The sequence below is a fragment of the Dromaius novaehollandiae genome, chromosome 1 (assembly GCF_036370855.1).
Source record: "Dromaius novaehollandiae isolate bDroNov1 chromosome 1, bDroNov1.hap1, whole genome shotgun sequence".
In the NCBI taxonomy this organism is placed as follows: domain Eukaryota; kingdom Metazoa; phylum Chordata; class Aves; order Casuariiformes; family Dromaiidae; genus Dromaius; species Dromaius novaehollandiae.
The window spans coordinates 56,042,257-56,060,176 of NC_088098.1; the positions used below are offsets into that span (position 1 = coordinate 56,042,257).

The following is a 17,920-nucleotide window of genomic DNA, read 5'->3' on the forward strand; positions in this document are numbered from 1 at the left end:
TCACAGCTGCAGCTGAGATCAAGGGAAGCTGTACTTTATATATACAGAACTGATTACAGTGTTAGGCATGTTGAAAAATTGTGTTCTGAATTATGAGTACATTACTTCTGTGTAGCAAGACTATTGTTTACTTTTTTATATGCTACAGCAAAATTCCTCTTGATAGGTAGGTTGCTCAGACAATATCCTCTTCTTTGTCTTTAGCACAATTTTGTTTCACAAAGAAAGCAATTTGACCCATAGCAAATGCACAAAATTTTATGGCGTGGGAAGAATAAAGATTTAATTGACATGGGATTAGTCTGGCTTTTATTACTAATCATTGGAAAAGCCAGAAGTACTTTATGTAGGTCATCCCAAACAAGACTCAGTGAATGCTTTTTCCTCCCTACATCATCATCCGTTTTGTTTATGCCACGCTAAAGACAACAGTTAGCTCACACACTCTAAAAGTGCTAAACGTTGCAAGCCAAATTGCGTACTGGTGGGAACTGGGACAGCTACACATGAGGAAATGAAACTGCTGCATTTTTTAACCAGCTTATAGTTTAATCCTGAGCTGATATTTTTTTTCTGTCTCAATGGCTGAGTTGGTTTTGTGCTATGAATCATAACTGCGCACACCTAAGATAAGGCAAGATGATCTGGAAGTTAAAAGTTTCTGTAAAGGCTGCTCAGTTTCTGCTGGGTTTTCTGATATTGGTGAGATACTTAAGCCTAGGGTCATCTCATGCCTCTTTAAATGCTTTATGAGGAGACATGCATACATGGTGGGGGGTGGGTCTCCCTCTTCTGCAGGACCTAAATTACCCTAGGACATGCTTTTTTCTCTCCTTTAACAGCTGATTCAGGCATCTCAGTTAAGTGCAGACCCCCTTACCTTCAAAGGAGTGGGAATACAGCACTTCCCTGCCTCAGAGGGTTTTGTGAAGATGAATGCAACAAGGATTCTGAGGTGCTGAAATGCAAAGGCAGTGCAGGACCATTGGCACACCTGAAAGAGAAGGAGGAAAATTAGAACACTAATACATCTCTTAAAATGTCTGAAAATAGTTTTTGTTTGGATGAGAATTTTGTCATTTTAAATCTTGCTAACCAAGTTGTGTATCATGAAAGAAGCCCAGATTTCCTCCTTCCTGCTGTGGTGAAGTCAATATTCCCAGGTAGAGTATACACAAAACATCACTTGTTCGTTTGTTTTGAAATATCACTAATCCCAAAGAAAATACTCTTGATCCTGGATTTGGATTCGTCTCATTTGGGATGAAATACTGTGGACTTAGGTGGGAAGTAAAATGTTTCTGTGACACTACAATTCAAAACAAATGAAGCCAATCACAGATATACTCTTGCTAGAAACAGCTTCAGGAGGAGAGATTCATGAGCAGACTACCAGTTTGTCAGTGAAAGGTACATGTTATGTGCCATTTATCATTTGGGTCAGCAATCTATCACATCGATAGAAAACACCACCTCATCTCATATAAATATATGTCAGACAACTAGACCTGGTAAATGATGAGGATTTATGGTAGAGTTCAATACCTCCTGGCCTGCTTGTGCCTGTATGTCCAGCCAAGCCTCAAAGGCCACTTTTCCTGAGATGAAGTGTGATCACCTGCCACAGCTGCTTGCCCAGAGAAGTAACTTAGCAAATGGATTATATTTTTGGATATATCTGTCTCTCTGTTTTGGTATCATGAATGTCATGGCTCCCTCTGCTTGCTGCCATTTTTATTTCTGAAACAAGTAATATCATGATGCTAATTGAAAGAACATGCTGTTTCCCACTGCTGTATTTCCTAAGAGAACATCTGCTGTACACAGTCTCAAAAGAACATCTCTTTTCAACTGTGAGAGTATTTCCTAGAGGTGAAATTTCCCACATAGTCAGTGGCAAGTAGCCTTAGCATCGAAAATCTTGTAGAAACAGTGAATCTCATGCTAAGCAGATTCTTGCTTTTGCGAAATACATGCTGTCATTCTAAGGATAGGAAGTGTTCACTATTTTAAGCTTATTGTTACAAATATAATGGAGGTGTTCAAAATGGGGATGCCATCTTTTTATCAAATTCAGCTGATATTAGGATCCTCATTTTCATGGTGCACTGGGTTTGAATGAACATCTGTTTGCATAGATAGGTTAGTATTCCCAGTATCAACCCTTGTTTTCATTGAGATATAATGTGGGAGCAAATTTTAAACCACGCTATAAATTCTTTTTCCGTAAATAGTGGATCCACACAATATGCATGCTGTAGATAAGATAATATCACTGGAGAAATTTTATGTGATCATGTAACTGAAAAATAAGATGAGGTAACTTATAAATAGACAAATTTAAGGTTATATATCTGACTGTCTTAGACAATTCGCTTGGATGTTGTACATCCTTAACATTCTTCATTTTAAATATGTGTGTGTAATGGCATATGACTGTGTGCAATATACATTTTTATACATTGCATTTCTCTTTACAGGAAGGAAGAAGCAGCCTATATCTATGTGTGTGATACTGGGACATGGATATCTGAATGTGTGTGTGAACAGAGAAAGTGAGAGAGGGGAAAATGCTCTTAAACTGACAAATTATTCTTAAACCAGAGGAGCCAGATATATCCAAAATCTTCCTAGAAGAAAGGAAACATTCATATTCCCATTTTTATTTACGTGGAATTGCAGCAAAAGGAGATTCTGAGAGTAGTCCAACACGGGGTTGAAGACCCAGACATTTTACCCCAGCTCTTCTTTATGTCTCACAGTTTAACTTATGAGAGACATGCACAGCAATATCAAAAATTTGGTCTTCATTCAAAAGAAACACTATTTTTTGAGAAAGAACTTTTTGTTTTTTCTTAATTGATAGAGCTGAACAGTATGGCCTGAATGCTTTTTTTATTGTTGAAAATACATTTTGTTTTTATTTCCTCTGTCCCATCTTCTGCTGTCTTGTATTTTTAGCAAACATTAGGCAAGCTGGAGAGCAGAGACACTGGTTTTGTTAAGCTCAGACATATTGTGAAGATGGACCATTCTTCACAGAAAGAAATATAGAGGGATTTTTTGCCCTAGAATTTGGAAGTACACTTTCCAGTATTTTCTCCACTTTCTGTTGTTGTCAGGCATCAGAAAAGATACGTGTTCAAATATTTCCATTTTCAAGGATATGATTTTGGGGGTCTGGAGAAAAGAAAGGAAGGAGAGATTTGCTTATTTATTCAGCTTTGGAAATTGTCTGCAGTGTTGCATTATGCTTTGGTAGCTCTAAGAATTTCACTTGAGAAACAGCAAAAAAGCTACAACAACAACAGAACTGTCCTTGAAATAGATTGGATACAAGAGAAAAGTGGCTGGCTAATTATCCCCTGAAGATTTCTGGGCACTGACTTTTCCAGACCATGCGGGCCTCAGGTGGCAGTTGCATGGACTGGCTGTTTGCTTCACAGTGCATAATCCAGTGCAGCACTCAGCACGCTGGTCCTGATACTTTGTGCATGTCATGCTATTAGCTTCAGTGAGATAGTTTGTGAGCTTTCACATTTCGCTGGACCAGAGTGCCTAAAATGTCCAGTATTGCTCTCAACATGAGGGGAGCTTTCACAGGGTTGATCATACGCTCTCGCTGTAAGGCATACTGCCTCACCATTGCAGGATAGGCCCATTCTTAATGTACACTGCTTGCCAGCTGTGGAGTAACGATGCTAGAGGCTGAGGGAGGCTGGGTGAGAGTCCAAAGGGAAGAGCTAAGGAGGCTGTGCCCATACCCCTTGAGAAGAGCTTCCCCCAGAACAACCATGAGCACAGTGTGTTCTTCTCAAGGGGTATGAGAGAAGCCTCCTCAGCTCTTCCCTTGGGTCCCAACACTAGCTATAATACTGGCTGTGAGCTATGGGGAGGTGCAAGGGAGAACCTCCAGGATCATCAGCACAGCTGCAGGCTCACAGAAGTCTGGCAGGCTTCAGAGACAAAGCCTGGGACCAAATCACAACCCTGAGAAATGTAGCAGGAAGAGCAGGCTACCCTTTCCACATAGCAGGAGGCAAGTTTTGTTGATTGCTGCTCTCCTTCACCTCTGTCAACAACTTTGTGGCTTTCACAATCAAAATATGGGGGCCTCAAAGAAGCTGTGTCTCCCCCTTTTCCCCCACCAATGCTTGGTGGTGCTCAAAGCCATAATGTAGCCCAAAATATTATTCTGTAACTGTTAGTTAAGTATTTATACCCTCTTAGCTTGCAACCCGAATATAATCTGATAATCATTCAGTGACTACCCAGTTAATAGCTGCTGTGCGATTATAAACTTCTATTATAAACTTATAAATGACTTCTAGGTCATTTGTATGTAAAGCAGGATGGCAAAGTATTCTTGAAAACTGCTTTGCTGTATTTTTAACCATATAAACTTAAGGTTGATTGATAATTCTGATAGGGGCATACTAATGTCTCTGTTCAAGGAAGAAACATAAATTATAAAATATTTTTTCTAGTCATTATTAGTATTGGGGTTTAATTCAAAGTTTGTTTGAACGTGCTATGGAAAATGAAGCATGGGCTCATCTGAATGATGATTTATAAAGCAGAATGAATGAAACTCCAACAAGACATATAAGAACTCCTGGTTTCTATTCCACCGAAAGAAACTTTGATTTCAATAGAAGTTTTGCTTCAGCAGAGATTTGTCAAGATTTGAACTCTAATCTTTCTAAAAACAGTCTCCTTTGGGGGGTGTTTTAAGATCTCTGCAGAGCAATAGCAAGGAAGAACCAGAGGCTGATCCATAGCTCATTGAAATCAAAGGAGGTGTTTCTGTTATTCAAAAGAAGATTAAAGAGTGATATATAGGAAAATATCAGGAATTATTCCATCAGGCTTCACAGGAAAACATTCAGCTGTAACCATGGTTGTTGACAGTGACCATTATGCTTACAGTTCCAAGAACAAGAGCTTTTCTTCTCGACACAGTATTAGAACAAAAAACTCCTATATTTTCCAATTCTTTTCTTAAAAATAGTGTCATAAACTATTACTTTATATCATTCTGAACAGGACAAAAACAAGAGATTTTTAAATCTAAAAAAAGTATGTAATTCATAAACTTTCATAAAACCATTTTAAAGTGAACTGTATTTTTTGCAAAACTTGTAAAAAATCTTATAAAATTAAGAAAAAAAAATTCCTAACTTTTTTTTTCTAGTGAACAGATAATCCTATCCTCCTTATTGGATACTTTTAAGAAATAAAGTATAAAAATGATACCTTTATTAAAAATCTACATTTTAGAGCAACTCAAATGGAACTTAGTTTGACATGTTAAGACCATAAATAATTTTTACCCTCATTATATTTTGTAGGACATTTTACAACAGCGGTACCCAATTTTTCCTTTTGAAAATGCCTTTTAAATAATCCAGCCAATTGTTTGGCTTTAAAATAGTTTAGTTCAGGAATGGAATTGGTCAGAAAACAGGGGGTTGGTCAATTTTTATCTCCCTTCTTTTCCCTGGGCTGAACTTTTGTTCTCTTAAAACTACATGTTTAAATGACTCAGGATTGGAATACTTTCTTTTGACTTTTTGCCCGTTTTGACTTTGAAGGGGCTTGATTTTCAGAGGAGCCAAAAAATACCTGTTTTCTGTTAATCTGACATCTCTGGATTTCTCAAACTGGGTAGCCAGAAGCACAAATCCTGTTCAAAATATAGGCTTAATACTGTCAGCTGTAGCTGAAAGAGTAATTTCAGTGCAAAATTAAACTGGTACAGACACGTAAGTCTCAAGGCATTGACTAATGTTCAGTTTAAGATGTTACTTTCCCAGCTGTCTGTCCCATGCCACTACCAGAGGTTACTGTCTTCCAACAGAGGCAGCAGAATGGAAGTTGCTCAGTTCAGGGTACTAGCTTAATCTGTCACTGAATCTTGTCCACTGGAGCTGTTTATCTACAGATAGCCTGACATAGTGCTTTTAGTAAGGAATGACCTTATGCATTACATTGGAGCATTAACTCTGAAACTTTGTGATTATTAAACATTGTGACTGTTGACAGTTTCATTGCTAGTCTAGAAGTGGAAAAAGGAGAGAGATAATCATAATACAATGGCTTGTCTGCCTCACCTGTTTATTTGCAAGTGCTTTCTTTTAATCTCTTGTCCAGGGACTTGAAGGAGTAGGGTTTGGGAAATCACTGCTACTCTGTCTGCCCCACTTACACTCCCTGTTGCCTCATGCCACAGGTTCCCAAGTTCTCCTTATTCTCCCTTGGTTGCAAAAGGAATAGTAAAGAAAGTATCTTTATGTCCACTCTTTTCTAACAGCTCCAGAAACAACTGTCCGAGCTGGATGAGGATGACTTATGCTATGAATTCCGTCGAGAACGTTTCACCGTCCATCGCACTCATTTGTATTTTCTACATTACGAATATGAGCCTGCTTCAGACAACACTGATGTGACACTGGTGGCTCAGCTTTCAATGGACAGGTAGGAAAGATGTCTTGTTCATCAGGAAGTAAAGGATAATGAATATGTTCTTAGAGCCTAGGAACTTTTCCACAAATCCAGCTTTTTAATGCTTCAGGGAGAGAAAAAAATTATTTTCACAGAAAACTAAAATATCATGCTGTAAGACCTGTCTTACATTAGGAGCAGCACACGTAGCTATTACACATATATCCATACTTCAACTCTGCAGTGCAGACAGTGTGGACAGAGTTCATGAGAGGCTGAATGCTGGAACAACAGGGGTTGTTACCTGTCAGGATTAAAAGGCGTTATTAGTTCATGGAGTTTTACAACAACTTAGAAAAAAATAGGAGACATTTTTGATGGATTTAGGCATGCAATGGTAGCTGGTCACAAGTTTTTATATACAGTATTTCCCCATTAGGCAATGCTAGTTTTGATTTCATTGACAATTTCCTTGCAGAACATTTCCATTAATGATTTGATTTTTCATATAGTGGGAATCAAAATTGAACATTTTTGTTTCAAATTGGGTGATTTAAAATAAATAATTTTTAATTTCAAGGTGCTAGTGTGAGTCATTGCATTTTAATATATATGTTGATTTTCAGGGTTATACTTCTAATTTAACTCTTTCAACTTTCAGTTCTGATGTAAAGTGAAATTTAATTTTCAAATGCTGCTATTTCCTTTTGGGGGAAAAAAAATCCATTTCATGGCAAGCTTTACTTGCACCGTTCTGATTCCCACCACTGCTTGGAGTTGGCACCTTTCAGAAGCTCTGAAACTACCTTCCAAATCAGCCAACTCAGTTATATTTTGAATTGGTCAATCTCTTTTTCTTTCTGCTTCTTAATTCAAACCTAATCCAAACTTCATTGTTGTTGCTGTCAGAGTAGGTTACAAAACAGAGCGGAACTACTTGAATGTAAGCAGGCAACTGATATTTGATTCAGCAGTGCACGTACATACAGAATGCAACATGAGGTGTGAACACCGCCGCTGTTACGCCAGTGGAAGGTCAGCAGTATTCCAGGGAGGGTCAGAGGAATTCAGATCAATGAAACATTTACAGCCTGTTTTAAAAATAACCACAAGCAAGGGCTATTTTGTTTCACCATTACCTCAGCACCACATCCTGCACATCCTATTCTGATTTGCTATGCTCATCAGTGTCTGTTCTATTGATTTTTAATTGAGTAAACATTTCTTAAGTGTTCACAAACCTTTGAGTAAAAAACTAAAGAAATAAATTAAGCCAGACTCTGAGTGAATGCCACAATAAATTAGTAAAGCTGGTGTGTGCACATGGTATATTTTCCCTCTAGAATTTAATTCAAATGAATGAGCTGCGGTTTGGTGCTGTTTCACTGGCACTGATGCAAAGTCTAAGCATCTGTTTCCCTTTCCGGATCCTCACTGGGGCACATGTTTTTATTGATAGACAGAACCACACATTTTTATTCAGAAAGAACAGCCCTCCTGATACTGTGCAGGAAAAATCTATCCTGCTTCACTGGTGTGTTGCTATAAATTATTGATTTGGGTTTGAAATACTCTCTTTCAGCTAAAATCAATAAATAATTTCATACCAAAGAAGTGTTTAACTGTTTTGTTTTCTTTCACATCTTTCAGTTACTGCCTTATTTTTGGGGGTCTTTAGACCATGTTTATTAAACTGCTCCAGAGTAACTATAGACATTTACACATGGCATCTCAGATGTAAGATGACATGTACATAAACAATGTGCTATATCCTCCACCCCTGCATCATTCATTCAAGTAATTGTCTGAAAGAAGGAAAGCCAAAAAAGCAACTCTCAGTGTCTCCAGTTCCAGTCCTGTTGGAGCTGAGACTGACATGACTGTGGTGACAGGTTTGTGTGTTTGTGCTGTAGGCTTGGGGAATGGAGAGCAGTGGTGCATTTTAGGAGCCAGCAGTAGTATCTTCAGAATAGAGGCTTTGAGGGAGACTTCACTCAGTGCTGTTTGTTATTGGTTAACTGTCATGTTTTGTACTGATGTGACATTTTCTCTAATAATGGTTTGGTTGCATCACGGGCTATGTATGTGATTTTCAAGAGCGTGTTTTGGATAGGCAGCCTTTTTAAAGGCATGGTACATACCTAGGATTCAGAAATCAGAACGAGAGTTATAAAACTGTAAGATCAGCATGTGGACAAGGAAAGACAACTAGTGTTAGACTTCTTGAAATCAAAGTAAGAATGAGTTGTAAATTGGTTGAGTGTTCTTAAGAGGAAAAGTGGAAACAGTGTCTCACAAAATTATTGAATTCCAGTAAAATTCTCGTGACTAAAACAGACCTTAAAACAAAAAGAAAAAAAAAAGAAAAATGTACAACCTAAATTATGATCTTGTTATTATGCAGTACTGGCATATATTTATTTTCCCTGGATTCCTTAAGAGAATGTGTTCCACAAGACCACCAACAAAAATGAAATTATTTGTTGATGGTATGCTTAACAGCTTGTAATTCTAGGTTTTATGGTCAAAAAAACACCTACAGACACCTGTTCTAAACACCTACAAAGTGCAGATTATGGAACATCACCCAGCAGCCCCTGTATAAAACTCACAGAAGTGGAGCTTGTCAGCAAGAAAGACACAGCAAAATGGAGTATTTGGAAAGGAATTAAGCTGCCCAGTTGGAAATTTATACCAGCAAAACCCAGTTCCCACTTAAATATTGTGAAAAGCTTTTAAGTCATTATCAGGTGTGCCATTTAAATGTTATGTATGCCATTTGTCCAATGCTTGGAGTCCTTGAAAGGCATTCTGCTGCATTTCTTTTGAGGCAGGTATTCCATTTATAAAAGGCTGCCCTAAATCTGAGTGCTGATGAATTGGATTCTTCTCATTAATAAGTTTCCGCTGTGTTGGAGAAAGGCAAAAAGCGTATACTTTTCTCTATTTATTATTTGTACAATCAAAAGCCTAAAGCCTTCACATACTTTTCAGATCCTTTTTATCAATTTGTGTTTCTAATTCGGCTGTATGTTTCAGGCTGATAATAACCTTTGTTTCAATAATAGATAAAAAGAAAATAATGTACCGAGTATAGCCTAGTAAAGGTAATATCTCATATCTAAGAAAAAATGATTATATCTTCTTGGATGTCACCAGGATCATTCAGCAGCACAGGAAAAAGCTATTAATGTTAAATCAGAATTTGTATTTGCTGGTATATTATCCCTTTTTGCTGCAAAGCTTAGGGAGATAGCAGAAGGGGGAAATTATTTTCTTTGATTACAATGATGCAGAAAACTTTTTTTGTGTTCTGTATAAATATTAATAGGAAAAATCTACTTATGTGGATTTGAAAGGTAGAGAACATAATCATGTTCGTAGTCTGCTCTTCCTAATTTTTAATAGAAAGTCTGGCTAGGCTGCATAGGTTCATTTCTCTTTACATTAACTGAAGAGGCTTTGTAATCAGTCCTCACTGTATTTTGGGGTGGCATATCTTAATCTCTAGTCAGTTTTGTATGAATTTGCCAAAATGCTTGAACTATTTTGACCAGACTGAATTTGATTTAACTTTGTATATGAGATTTTCATTAATAGTATTGTAACTGATGTGAGTTTGAAAGTATGTACATTGATACAACTTATTTTAAAAGTCATTTCATGAAACATGAGTAGGTACTGCTATAACATATACAAATTAGTATTTAAAAGGATATTTTTGTTTGAAATGTTTTTTGTTTATACTTCGTGGCCAGGCCATGTCATTCCCTCCCTCTCTCCTCACTCCCTACACACAGTAAATCCCATTTTTATTGACATGTCATCCTTTGGCCCTTTCCTTGACAGTGTTTTAGTCAATGCAAATGTTCGTATAACTCAGTATTCCCTTGACCCATCACTTTTAACAGCTTTTAAGATCTGACTCACTGCTTTGCAAAAATTTGAGGAAGATTTTCCTAAGCAGCAGATAAAATGGTCTGTGGGTCCTTTTGTCCTCCACAAGCTTGTTGAAGAGCATTGTAGCGTGTTAGTGTGTGAAAATATCTTAACCTAAAGTGTAAACCAGGCACTAGGCACTCCTTAAGATTACAAGACTGCTATCCTGTAAGTTGATCCACATGGACAGATCCCTGCAACTGCTCAAAGCTCCCATCAGATGAAGGCAATCATCCTTATGGGTTTTCCTGCAGCATCGAGGCTTTGGGGAGAAAGGGTGGTGGTGATTTCACTTGGCTTTAGGTATTTGCATTGTGTATGTTTGTATCTGAGCTAGGGCTACTGTAGACACCCTTGTATTCAGTGGAGAGTAATAGCCATGTCTATGGTGCAGTTCATCTGTCCAGAAAGAAACATCGACTTAGATGAGATGAATTGTGCTGTAGAAATGCTTATTGCTTTCCACAGGATATTGAGTGATCCCAATCTGTCTCGCTTAGAAACAGGTATCTGTATTTGATCAGATGAATCACAGGCAAAGAGTCCCAGACAGGGAGACATCCTTTTCTTATTCTCTCCCTTCTGTCAGGCTCCAGATGCTTGAAGCCATCTGCAAACACTGGGAAGGTCCAATCAGCCTGGCACTCTATCTTTCTGATGCAGAAGCTCAGCAATTTCTGCGCTATGCCCAGGGCTCAGAAGTCCTTATGAGCCGCCACAATGTCGGATACCATATCGTGTACAAGGAGGGCCAGTTCTACCCTGTGAATCTTCTGCGGAATGTGGCCATGAAGCATATCAGCACACCATACATGTTTCTCTCTGACATTGACTTCTTGCCCATGTATGGACTCTACGAGTACCTCAGGTAAGCAGACAGTGCGGTGCTTGCCACTGCCATCCACTTTTCCAGCTTCTCCACCACCCACCCTGCTAACACATTCCTGAAATAATGCAGTTTGACTAGGTCTGAAAGAGCACCTAATAAACAGCTTATAGATGTGTGATGTGACAATGCCCAGCAAGGGACAAAAATTTTTAGGTTAGAAGAAGAGGTCGTAACTAGAAGTAAGGCAATACAAATAAGAAAGAAAAAGTTAGATCTAAATAGGAACTCTTTTAGCCATCAGAATAATTCCCTTACAGCAGCAGAAGAATCAGTTTGAAAACTGAACTGGACTAAGCATTATTAAATGTGCAGTAGCATACCATATTAGCAGAGATGTGAACCAGGCAATTTCCCTAAACATCCGTGGTTCTCAGTGTCAGTGACTGAAGAAAGCATGCAAACCATTGCTGAACTCGTTGCCCCTTTTCACACTCTTAATCCAGTTCCGTACCTTGAAAATACAGTGATAGTCTAATCAGCTCAATAATATGATCGCAAGGCCAGCACCTGTCAAGGCAAAATAATTAGTATAAGGAAAGTGGGAACAGTAACCTCAGTGTGTATTGTATCATAAAGAATGTGAGCAGGTTGGGCTGAGCCTCTGATCCATTAACACAGCTTCTTTTAATAAAGACCTTTTCCCTCTTACAGAGGCTGGTCATCTGAGGGCAAAGAATAGAGCAAGGAGGACGCCCTGTGGCCAGACAAGAGGATTTCATTTTCTTAATCCCTACCAGTTTTGCTTTTCATCTCTGTTTAAATTTGGTAAAGAGTTCCAGTGAGAGTCTGCCTGTAGGTGTTCCATTAAGTGCATAGCGCACTCCCACGTTTCTGAAGTGTAAAGATAGATATACCTTCCTGTATCATAAACTTATGGACAAATTCCTTTGTCTCAGGCTTGCAGCTATGTTTCTTTTTTCTCTCACTTCCACCTCACGTGGAGACTTAATTGCCTTTTTTACTTTCTACATTCATACACTGGGCCAAATTCACTATGTCGTTTAAGACCTTGGGGTCCAATAGTATCATTTAAGTTGTACTCCATTGTTTCAGTTTGTTTCTCACTTATTTTAGGGATATTTCTTTGTGACTTAGGCTATGAGGACTACAAAATAATTCTGTCCCTGCCACGAAGTAACTGTCTCAGGATATGTATGGTGACTATTGTTACTAGCTTTTCTGTTCTTTTATGTTACTATTGCATAGGATACATTTTTTCAGACTGATGCTGGGCACAGTAAGGATAGTGTCTGTTGATACTGGCACATATTAGCAAAAAAGCAACTTGTTCCTCCATGCTGCTTCACAGTGCACTGATGGGAGCCAACACTTAAAGGAAGAAGAGAGGAGAGAAGACAGAATGATGTACCACAGTATGCTTGAAACATTACAGCCATGGAAATTATTCTCGGATGATGATAATGAATCATAGGACTAAATGCACAGTGATGCCACCCATTGGTGCCGTTCAGAAAGAAAACAGATTTGCACTGAAAATTGTTGCATCTGAGACCTTGTGTGACTCTACAAGTCTTTTTGTGAGTCTCATACCAGATTAACTCTGATTGTGAGCCTCTGCTGCCCAGGAATATCAAAACTGCTAATCTACTAGTACCAACTCCTTAAAAAGGGATAGGATTTTTTTGCATATGAACAAGAATCTTTTGTAGCTGTTTAAATAATGGGTTTTTTTTCTGAGCAAAATAGCAGGGGGTGGTATGAGATTATTTTAAATACTAATACCCTGTATTTTTCTGCATTGACTCTGCAGATAGCTGATTAGTGCTATCTATCTGAATGCTAGCAACTGTTCTTTAGAGAGGCAAGCAAACATTTTCATCTTCATTTTCTCAGACAGAATAGCTGTAAGCAAATAGAAATAGTGTGGTGTTTCAGGCATGGCTTTGTACAGGACAAGTCCAAAAAGTCCTCACTTGCTAGTTTATTGGTTTACATGTACCGTAGATTGTGTATCTACAGAATATTCTAGGAAAGAGAGGAATTTTGAAAGACATTCTTGACATATTTTGAAGGCATTGTGTGTGAAGGGTTGTAGCCATTTTTGAAGGAGGAGCTGATGGTTAGTTGTCCCTCTGTGTGTCTGTTACTAGTGCTTAAATTGAGCTTTTCCACAGCTGTTAAGTAAGGCGATTTCAGTGCCTTTAATCTCCATCAAAACCTCTTTCTGTCCCACCTTATTCTTCTGTAAAGTACACAGGAAAAGAAATGTATCATTTAAAGATTTCCTGTTTACAAAACTCAGACACTTCTGTGGTCTATGATGAGAAGTCTTTTGTCACCTTCAGTCATTAATTACTGAGGTCAGCTTGTCACTGCCCCAGAGCTAAAGGCTCTTTCTGATTGCTATATGTAAGGTCTGTGGGTCATCCTAAAGATTCTTATAAAATAACTAGACAGGCTGTTTCTTTATAGTATCTACAGTTGTCAAAGCTAGCATTAAAGTTCCTTCCTGATGCATTTGTGTAAAATAGACCCTTTGCTTACAGTGACACATTTAGCATGAATTTAGCTTGTATCCTAACTCTAGCCACAGGTTTTTTTACCTGTCCCTTCCAACCTGAATTGTGAAGTTGCTCTTTAGCATCTCAGCAAGATACAGGCTTCATGTTCTGACTGTTAATTTCTATTTGTTGGATGCATTCATAGATTATGCACTCATTGTTTTTGCAGAGAGAAAGAATGCCCTAATGAATTTAACACTGGACTGACAACTCTTCAGCTCTTACCACAAGCTCTGTGACTGCTTTGTACATTGTTCTTGAACTAATCAGTTAGGATCCAAATGATGAAAGCCAATTTGAATTAATGGATTGATTTTTTCCCCAAAATTTAAGGATTTAGGATTAGGTTGCTAAACTTTCTCTGTCTGAGCCTTCCCATTCTCCAAAAATGGGGATGATATTACTGTCTGTCCATATAAGAAGGAGAATTATTTGTTAATTTTTAGAAAGGAATGTAAAGAAGAAAAGATTGATATCAACATGTTGGAGTTAGTTCAACCTCCAAGAAAACTCTTGTGGTTTAAGATTAATTTCTTCCATGCCTCACAAAAAATAGAGTTTATTAGTAGATTAGAAATTTAGCCCAACCTTCGCTGTGTCAGAATGACATACATCAGATCTGAACACAAAGATGCCTGGGAAACGGTTTCCTGGACAACACTAGCAAAGAGAAAGCTCTTCACAAAATCATATATCCTTGTTTGGGGAGTTGCAGAAAAGGACAAATATAGGAAAATGGGCCTTGAAACTATATTACTGAATCCAAAAACCAGCCCTCACACGGATACTGTAGGAATTAAACAATTTCCCCAGTGCTGGTTTGCAAAATAACTAAATGTATTATTGGTGTTATATTCCACCTGTCTTTCAACACTAACAGTGGAAATTTTCCTCTTCCACACATCACAGAACAAATCAACCAGCAAAAAGCACCTCCAATCAAACAGGAAAAAAAAATCACCCCACAGAAAAAGAAAAACAAAGTTGTTTCTGACAGGAGGAGATTAGACTGTAATTAGGATGATGACTCTAGAAAATTAATCCCTGAAAAATATTTGATTGATAAAACTGAGAATGTGAAGTGAAAGGCAGAAAGAGGTAAAACTCTTAGCTTTCCATGCTGCCCTGGGTTGGCTTTTGTTGTTTATGTATGGGACTTACGATAGGCGCTTTACTTACAAGCAAGTAAGAATCAAAAACATCAAAAGAAGTATGTTCTGAGCTATACCTGCAGTCCATCTTGCCAGCATTTCCATGTGGATGATCATGTTTTCTGCATAGCTAAGGAGCAGACGACCAGCTGAGGATACTGGAAGAAAGTGAAAGGTGTTTTCCTCTCTACCACATCCCCCCTGCCTTTAGCACCTCTAACATGGCCTCAGTTGTTCTTTATTACTGAGGTTCATCATCTGGATGTCATCACTGATTCTCTCTTCCCTTTACTTTAGTCCATTATGTCATCTGGCCCCCATCAAAAACATGCTGCTCTTCTACTTGGAGATCCATGCTGCTGGAATTCTTGACTGAGCCTGTCCCAAACCTCAGCTCAGTTACGGTGAACCCCTCCACTTTGGCCATAATAATAGATAATAATATGAGCCCCCTCAGATGCTCACATATCTCTTGAAATTATTTCTGCATAGATTATCCTATTATGTTATTGCACTGTTGAAATACCTTCACCAGTTCTCTGTGTTTGACTGCATCCGCCACAAGCATCTTGTTTTCAGATGTCTGCTTCTCTCTACTTACCTGTCTTTTCATCCTGACTTTTGACTCTGCCAGTGATTTCAGCCTCATGTTCATGCTTCTTTTCACTTTTATTCATAAGGATACTGTCATCTACTCTTTCCAAGAGCCAGTTATGCCATTGACACCCATCTTAAATTTGCAGTTGATAAAAGTAGGGAGTGTGCAGCAAGGATTATTGATATCCACATCATTTTTTGCTTGTATCCCATATCGTACAAAATGAGTCATGCTGAACACTAGTTTCACCACAGCTTACTCCACCTGACAGTCTCTGCTGTTACTCTTGCTTGATACCTACACATACTTCAGCTTTGTCCTGTATCAGACTGTGAACTTTTGTGGGCAGGATTGTTCTCAACTCTTTGCACAGTGCCAAGCACAGTGGGACTTTGATTTTTGCCTGGGACTCTTGAGCTCTCCATCAGACAAAAAGATAGCAACAGCCATAGACTGCAGCTGCTGTTTCCTAGCAGAACCTGAATGGTGAGCATCACTGCAAACATCACCTGCCTATTCCTAGAAATGAACGCGCAAAGATGTATAGCTCAAAGCTGACAGTTTGAATTGAGTCCAGAAAGCCAAAGATATTGTCAGAGAAGCTATATTAGCATGCGCTGCTTGCAGAGAAGGTGCGAAGGGGAAGAATCATTAGGAGTGTCATCAGACTGGATGCTGGCACTGCTCAGTGATTCAGGAAGGTCGAGGAGGCTGATAGTGAAGGAGTCATCTATTTACATGCAGATATCTTGGCCATTAGTGATGGTGAGGGAGAAGATGGTGGAGAAAGTATAGAAAAGTTATAATAAGAGGCTGTTAAAATCCTTCAGTTGTGAAAAGTTCACTGGGAGGTGGCAGTGGTTCTTCAAACAATGCAAACTTTCCAAAAAGTCACTGAGAACAGATTCTTTTTATAGAACAGGCCCATAGGGCTGGTATGAATTCTCTAAAATTCAGATTTTATTAAATAATCCTGTTCTTCTCTGATGGCAATAGAAATGAATTCTAGGTATTCTAGGTCTAGAAAAGTGGTTTGTTCAGTCCTTTCTGGTGTTATGACAGTGATTCCAATTCCTTCATCTTCTAAGGCTGTAGAGAGTTTATTGCTCATCAGCATTATCCTTGATTGCTTGTTGCAGTGACATAAACGTCAGGACAGTGAATCCTGTTAAGGTGAACTGACTTTGACGGGGGAGAGAGGGAGATTTCGAGAGTTTATTGCTCATCAGCATTATCCTTGATTGCTTGTTGCAGTGACATAAACGTCAGGACAGTGAATCCTGTTAAGGTGAACTGACTTTGACGGGGGAGAGAGGGAGATTTCTCATATGAAATATAAAGATAATGAAAGGAAAAAAAGACGGAGTTATTTCTAATGGCAAGCATAGTAAGATTCAGTTTGGGGGTGGAAAAGTAACGTCTCTTTCTTCTCTCTGGGTTTTAGTTTGTTAGGAAAGAAAAGACTGAATACCTCTGGCAGGCAGTGCCTAAGATTGCTAAACTGTTGTTGTTGTTCTCCTGAAGCAGTCACCCTAAGGCCCCTGCCTAGAGAAAGGCACTGTTGTGCAAAATGCAGAATGCACACACACACTCTGTAACAGTTTCGACACTGAACAGCTTGCAGCAGAAGAAGGCAAAGAGCAAGGTATCTCTTTGCACCCAGTGCATAGCTCTGCTCTGCAGGGAACAGCCTCTTTGCCCTACATACAGCACTGAGCACAAATGAACTCTGATCTCCGGGCACTACAGCGCATATGAATAATAATAATAAAAAAAGACCTTCCTTTAGTTTACATTTTTGCTAATTTGCATCACCTCCTGTTGCAATAGAACTGTGCCTTGCCTTGAACAAAGACTGACCATTGTGGGGACCAGGGTTTCTGAGGACAAGTAGCTGGTCCATAGTGAGTTTACGCTTGCCTCTCAGAACATGCAGAGCTCTAAAGGAGAGGTAAAAAGGAAGTATGATGGCCCAGAAAGCACAGACAGTGGTAGGCTGAAGTGTAACCACAATGCCCAGCTTCTCCTCTTGTAAAGTCCCCCTAAGTTCTGGACAAATGCCTTTTTGTTAGAACTACTGTTGACTGGATAGCTCTTTCCCATAATCTGTAATAACATAAACAGATCTAACTGTGTTTCTCTTATAGGACTGGTCAATTGACCAGGCTCAGAGTGATAGTTCAGTTCTGCGCACCCCTGGACATGCAGGTAGCATTGATCACTCAAGCACACCTCAAACACCATGCTCTTTTTGAAAAGTATTATACTACTTGTTCTTAAAGCAGTAGATTAAAAAAAGAGAGGAAAAAGCAAGGCAGCCCAGGGAAAAAATGTGAGCCGCAGTCACATTTACAATATTAAACTGCCCTTTCTGTAC

General features: G+C 38.8%; 1 protein-coding gene across 4 annotated transcripts in view; it reads left to right on the forward strand.

Moving 5' to 3' along the window:
* The window catches only part of LARGE1 (LARGE xylosyl- and glucuronyltransferase 1), a 287,833-nt gene that overhangs the window by 250,789 nt on the left and 19,124 nt on the right, over positions 1 to 17,920 (forward strand). For all 4 annotated transcript variants that reach the window (XM_064513273.1, XM_026117942.2, XM_064513280.1 and 1 more), the window contains 2 exons: positions 6,314 to 6,477; positions 10,973 to 11,251. In XM_064513273.1, coding sequence (XP_064369343.1) covers positions 6,314 to 6,477; positions 10,973 to 11,251 — 443 coding nt within the window. The remainder of the gene's footprint in view (positions 1 to 6,313; positions 6,478 to 10,972; positions 11,252 to 17,920) is intronic.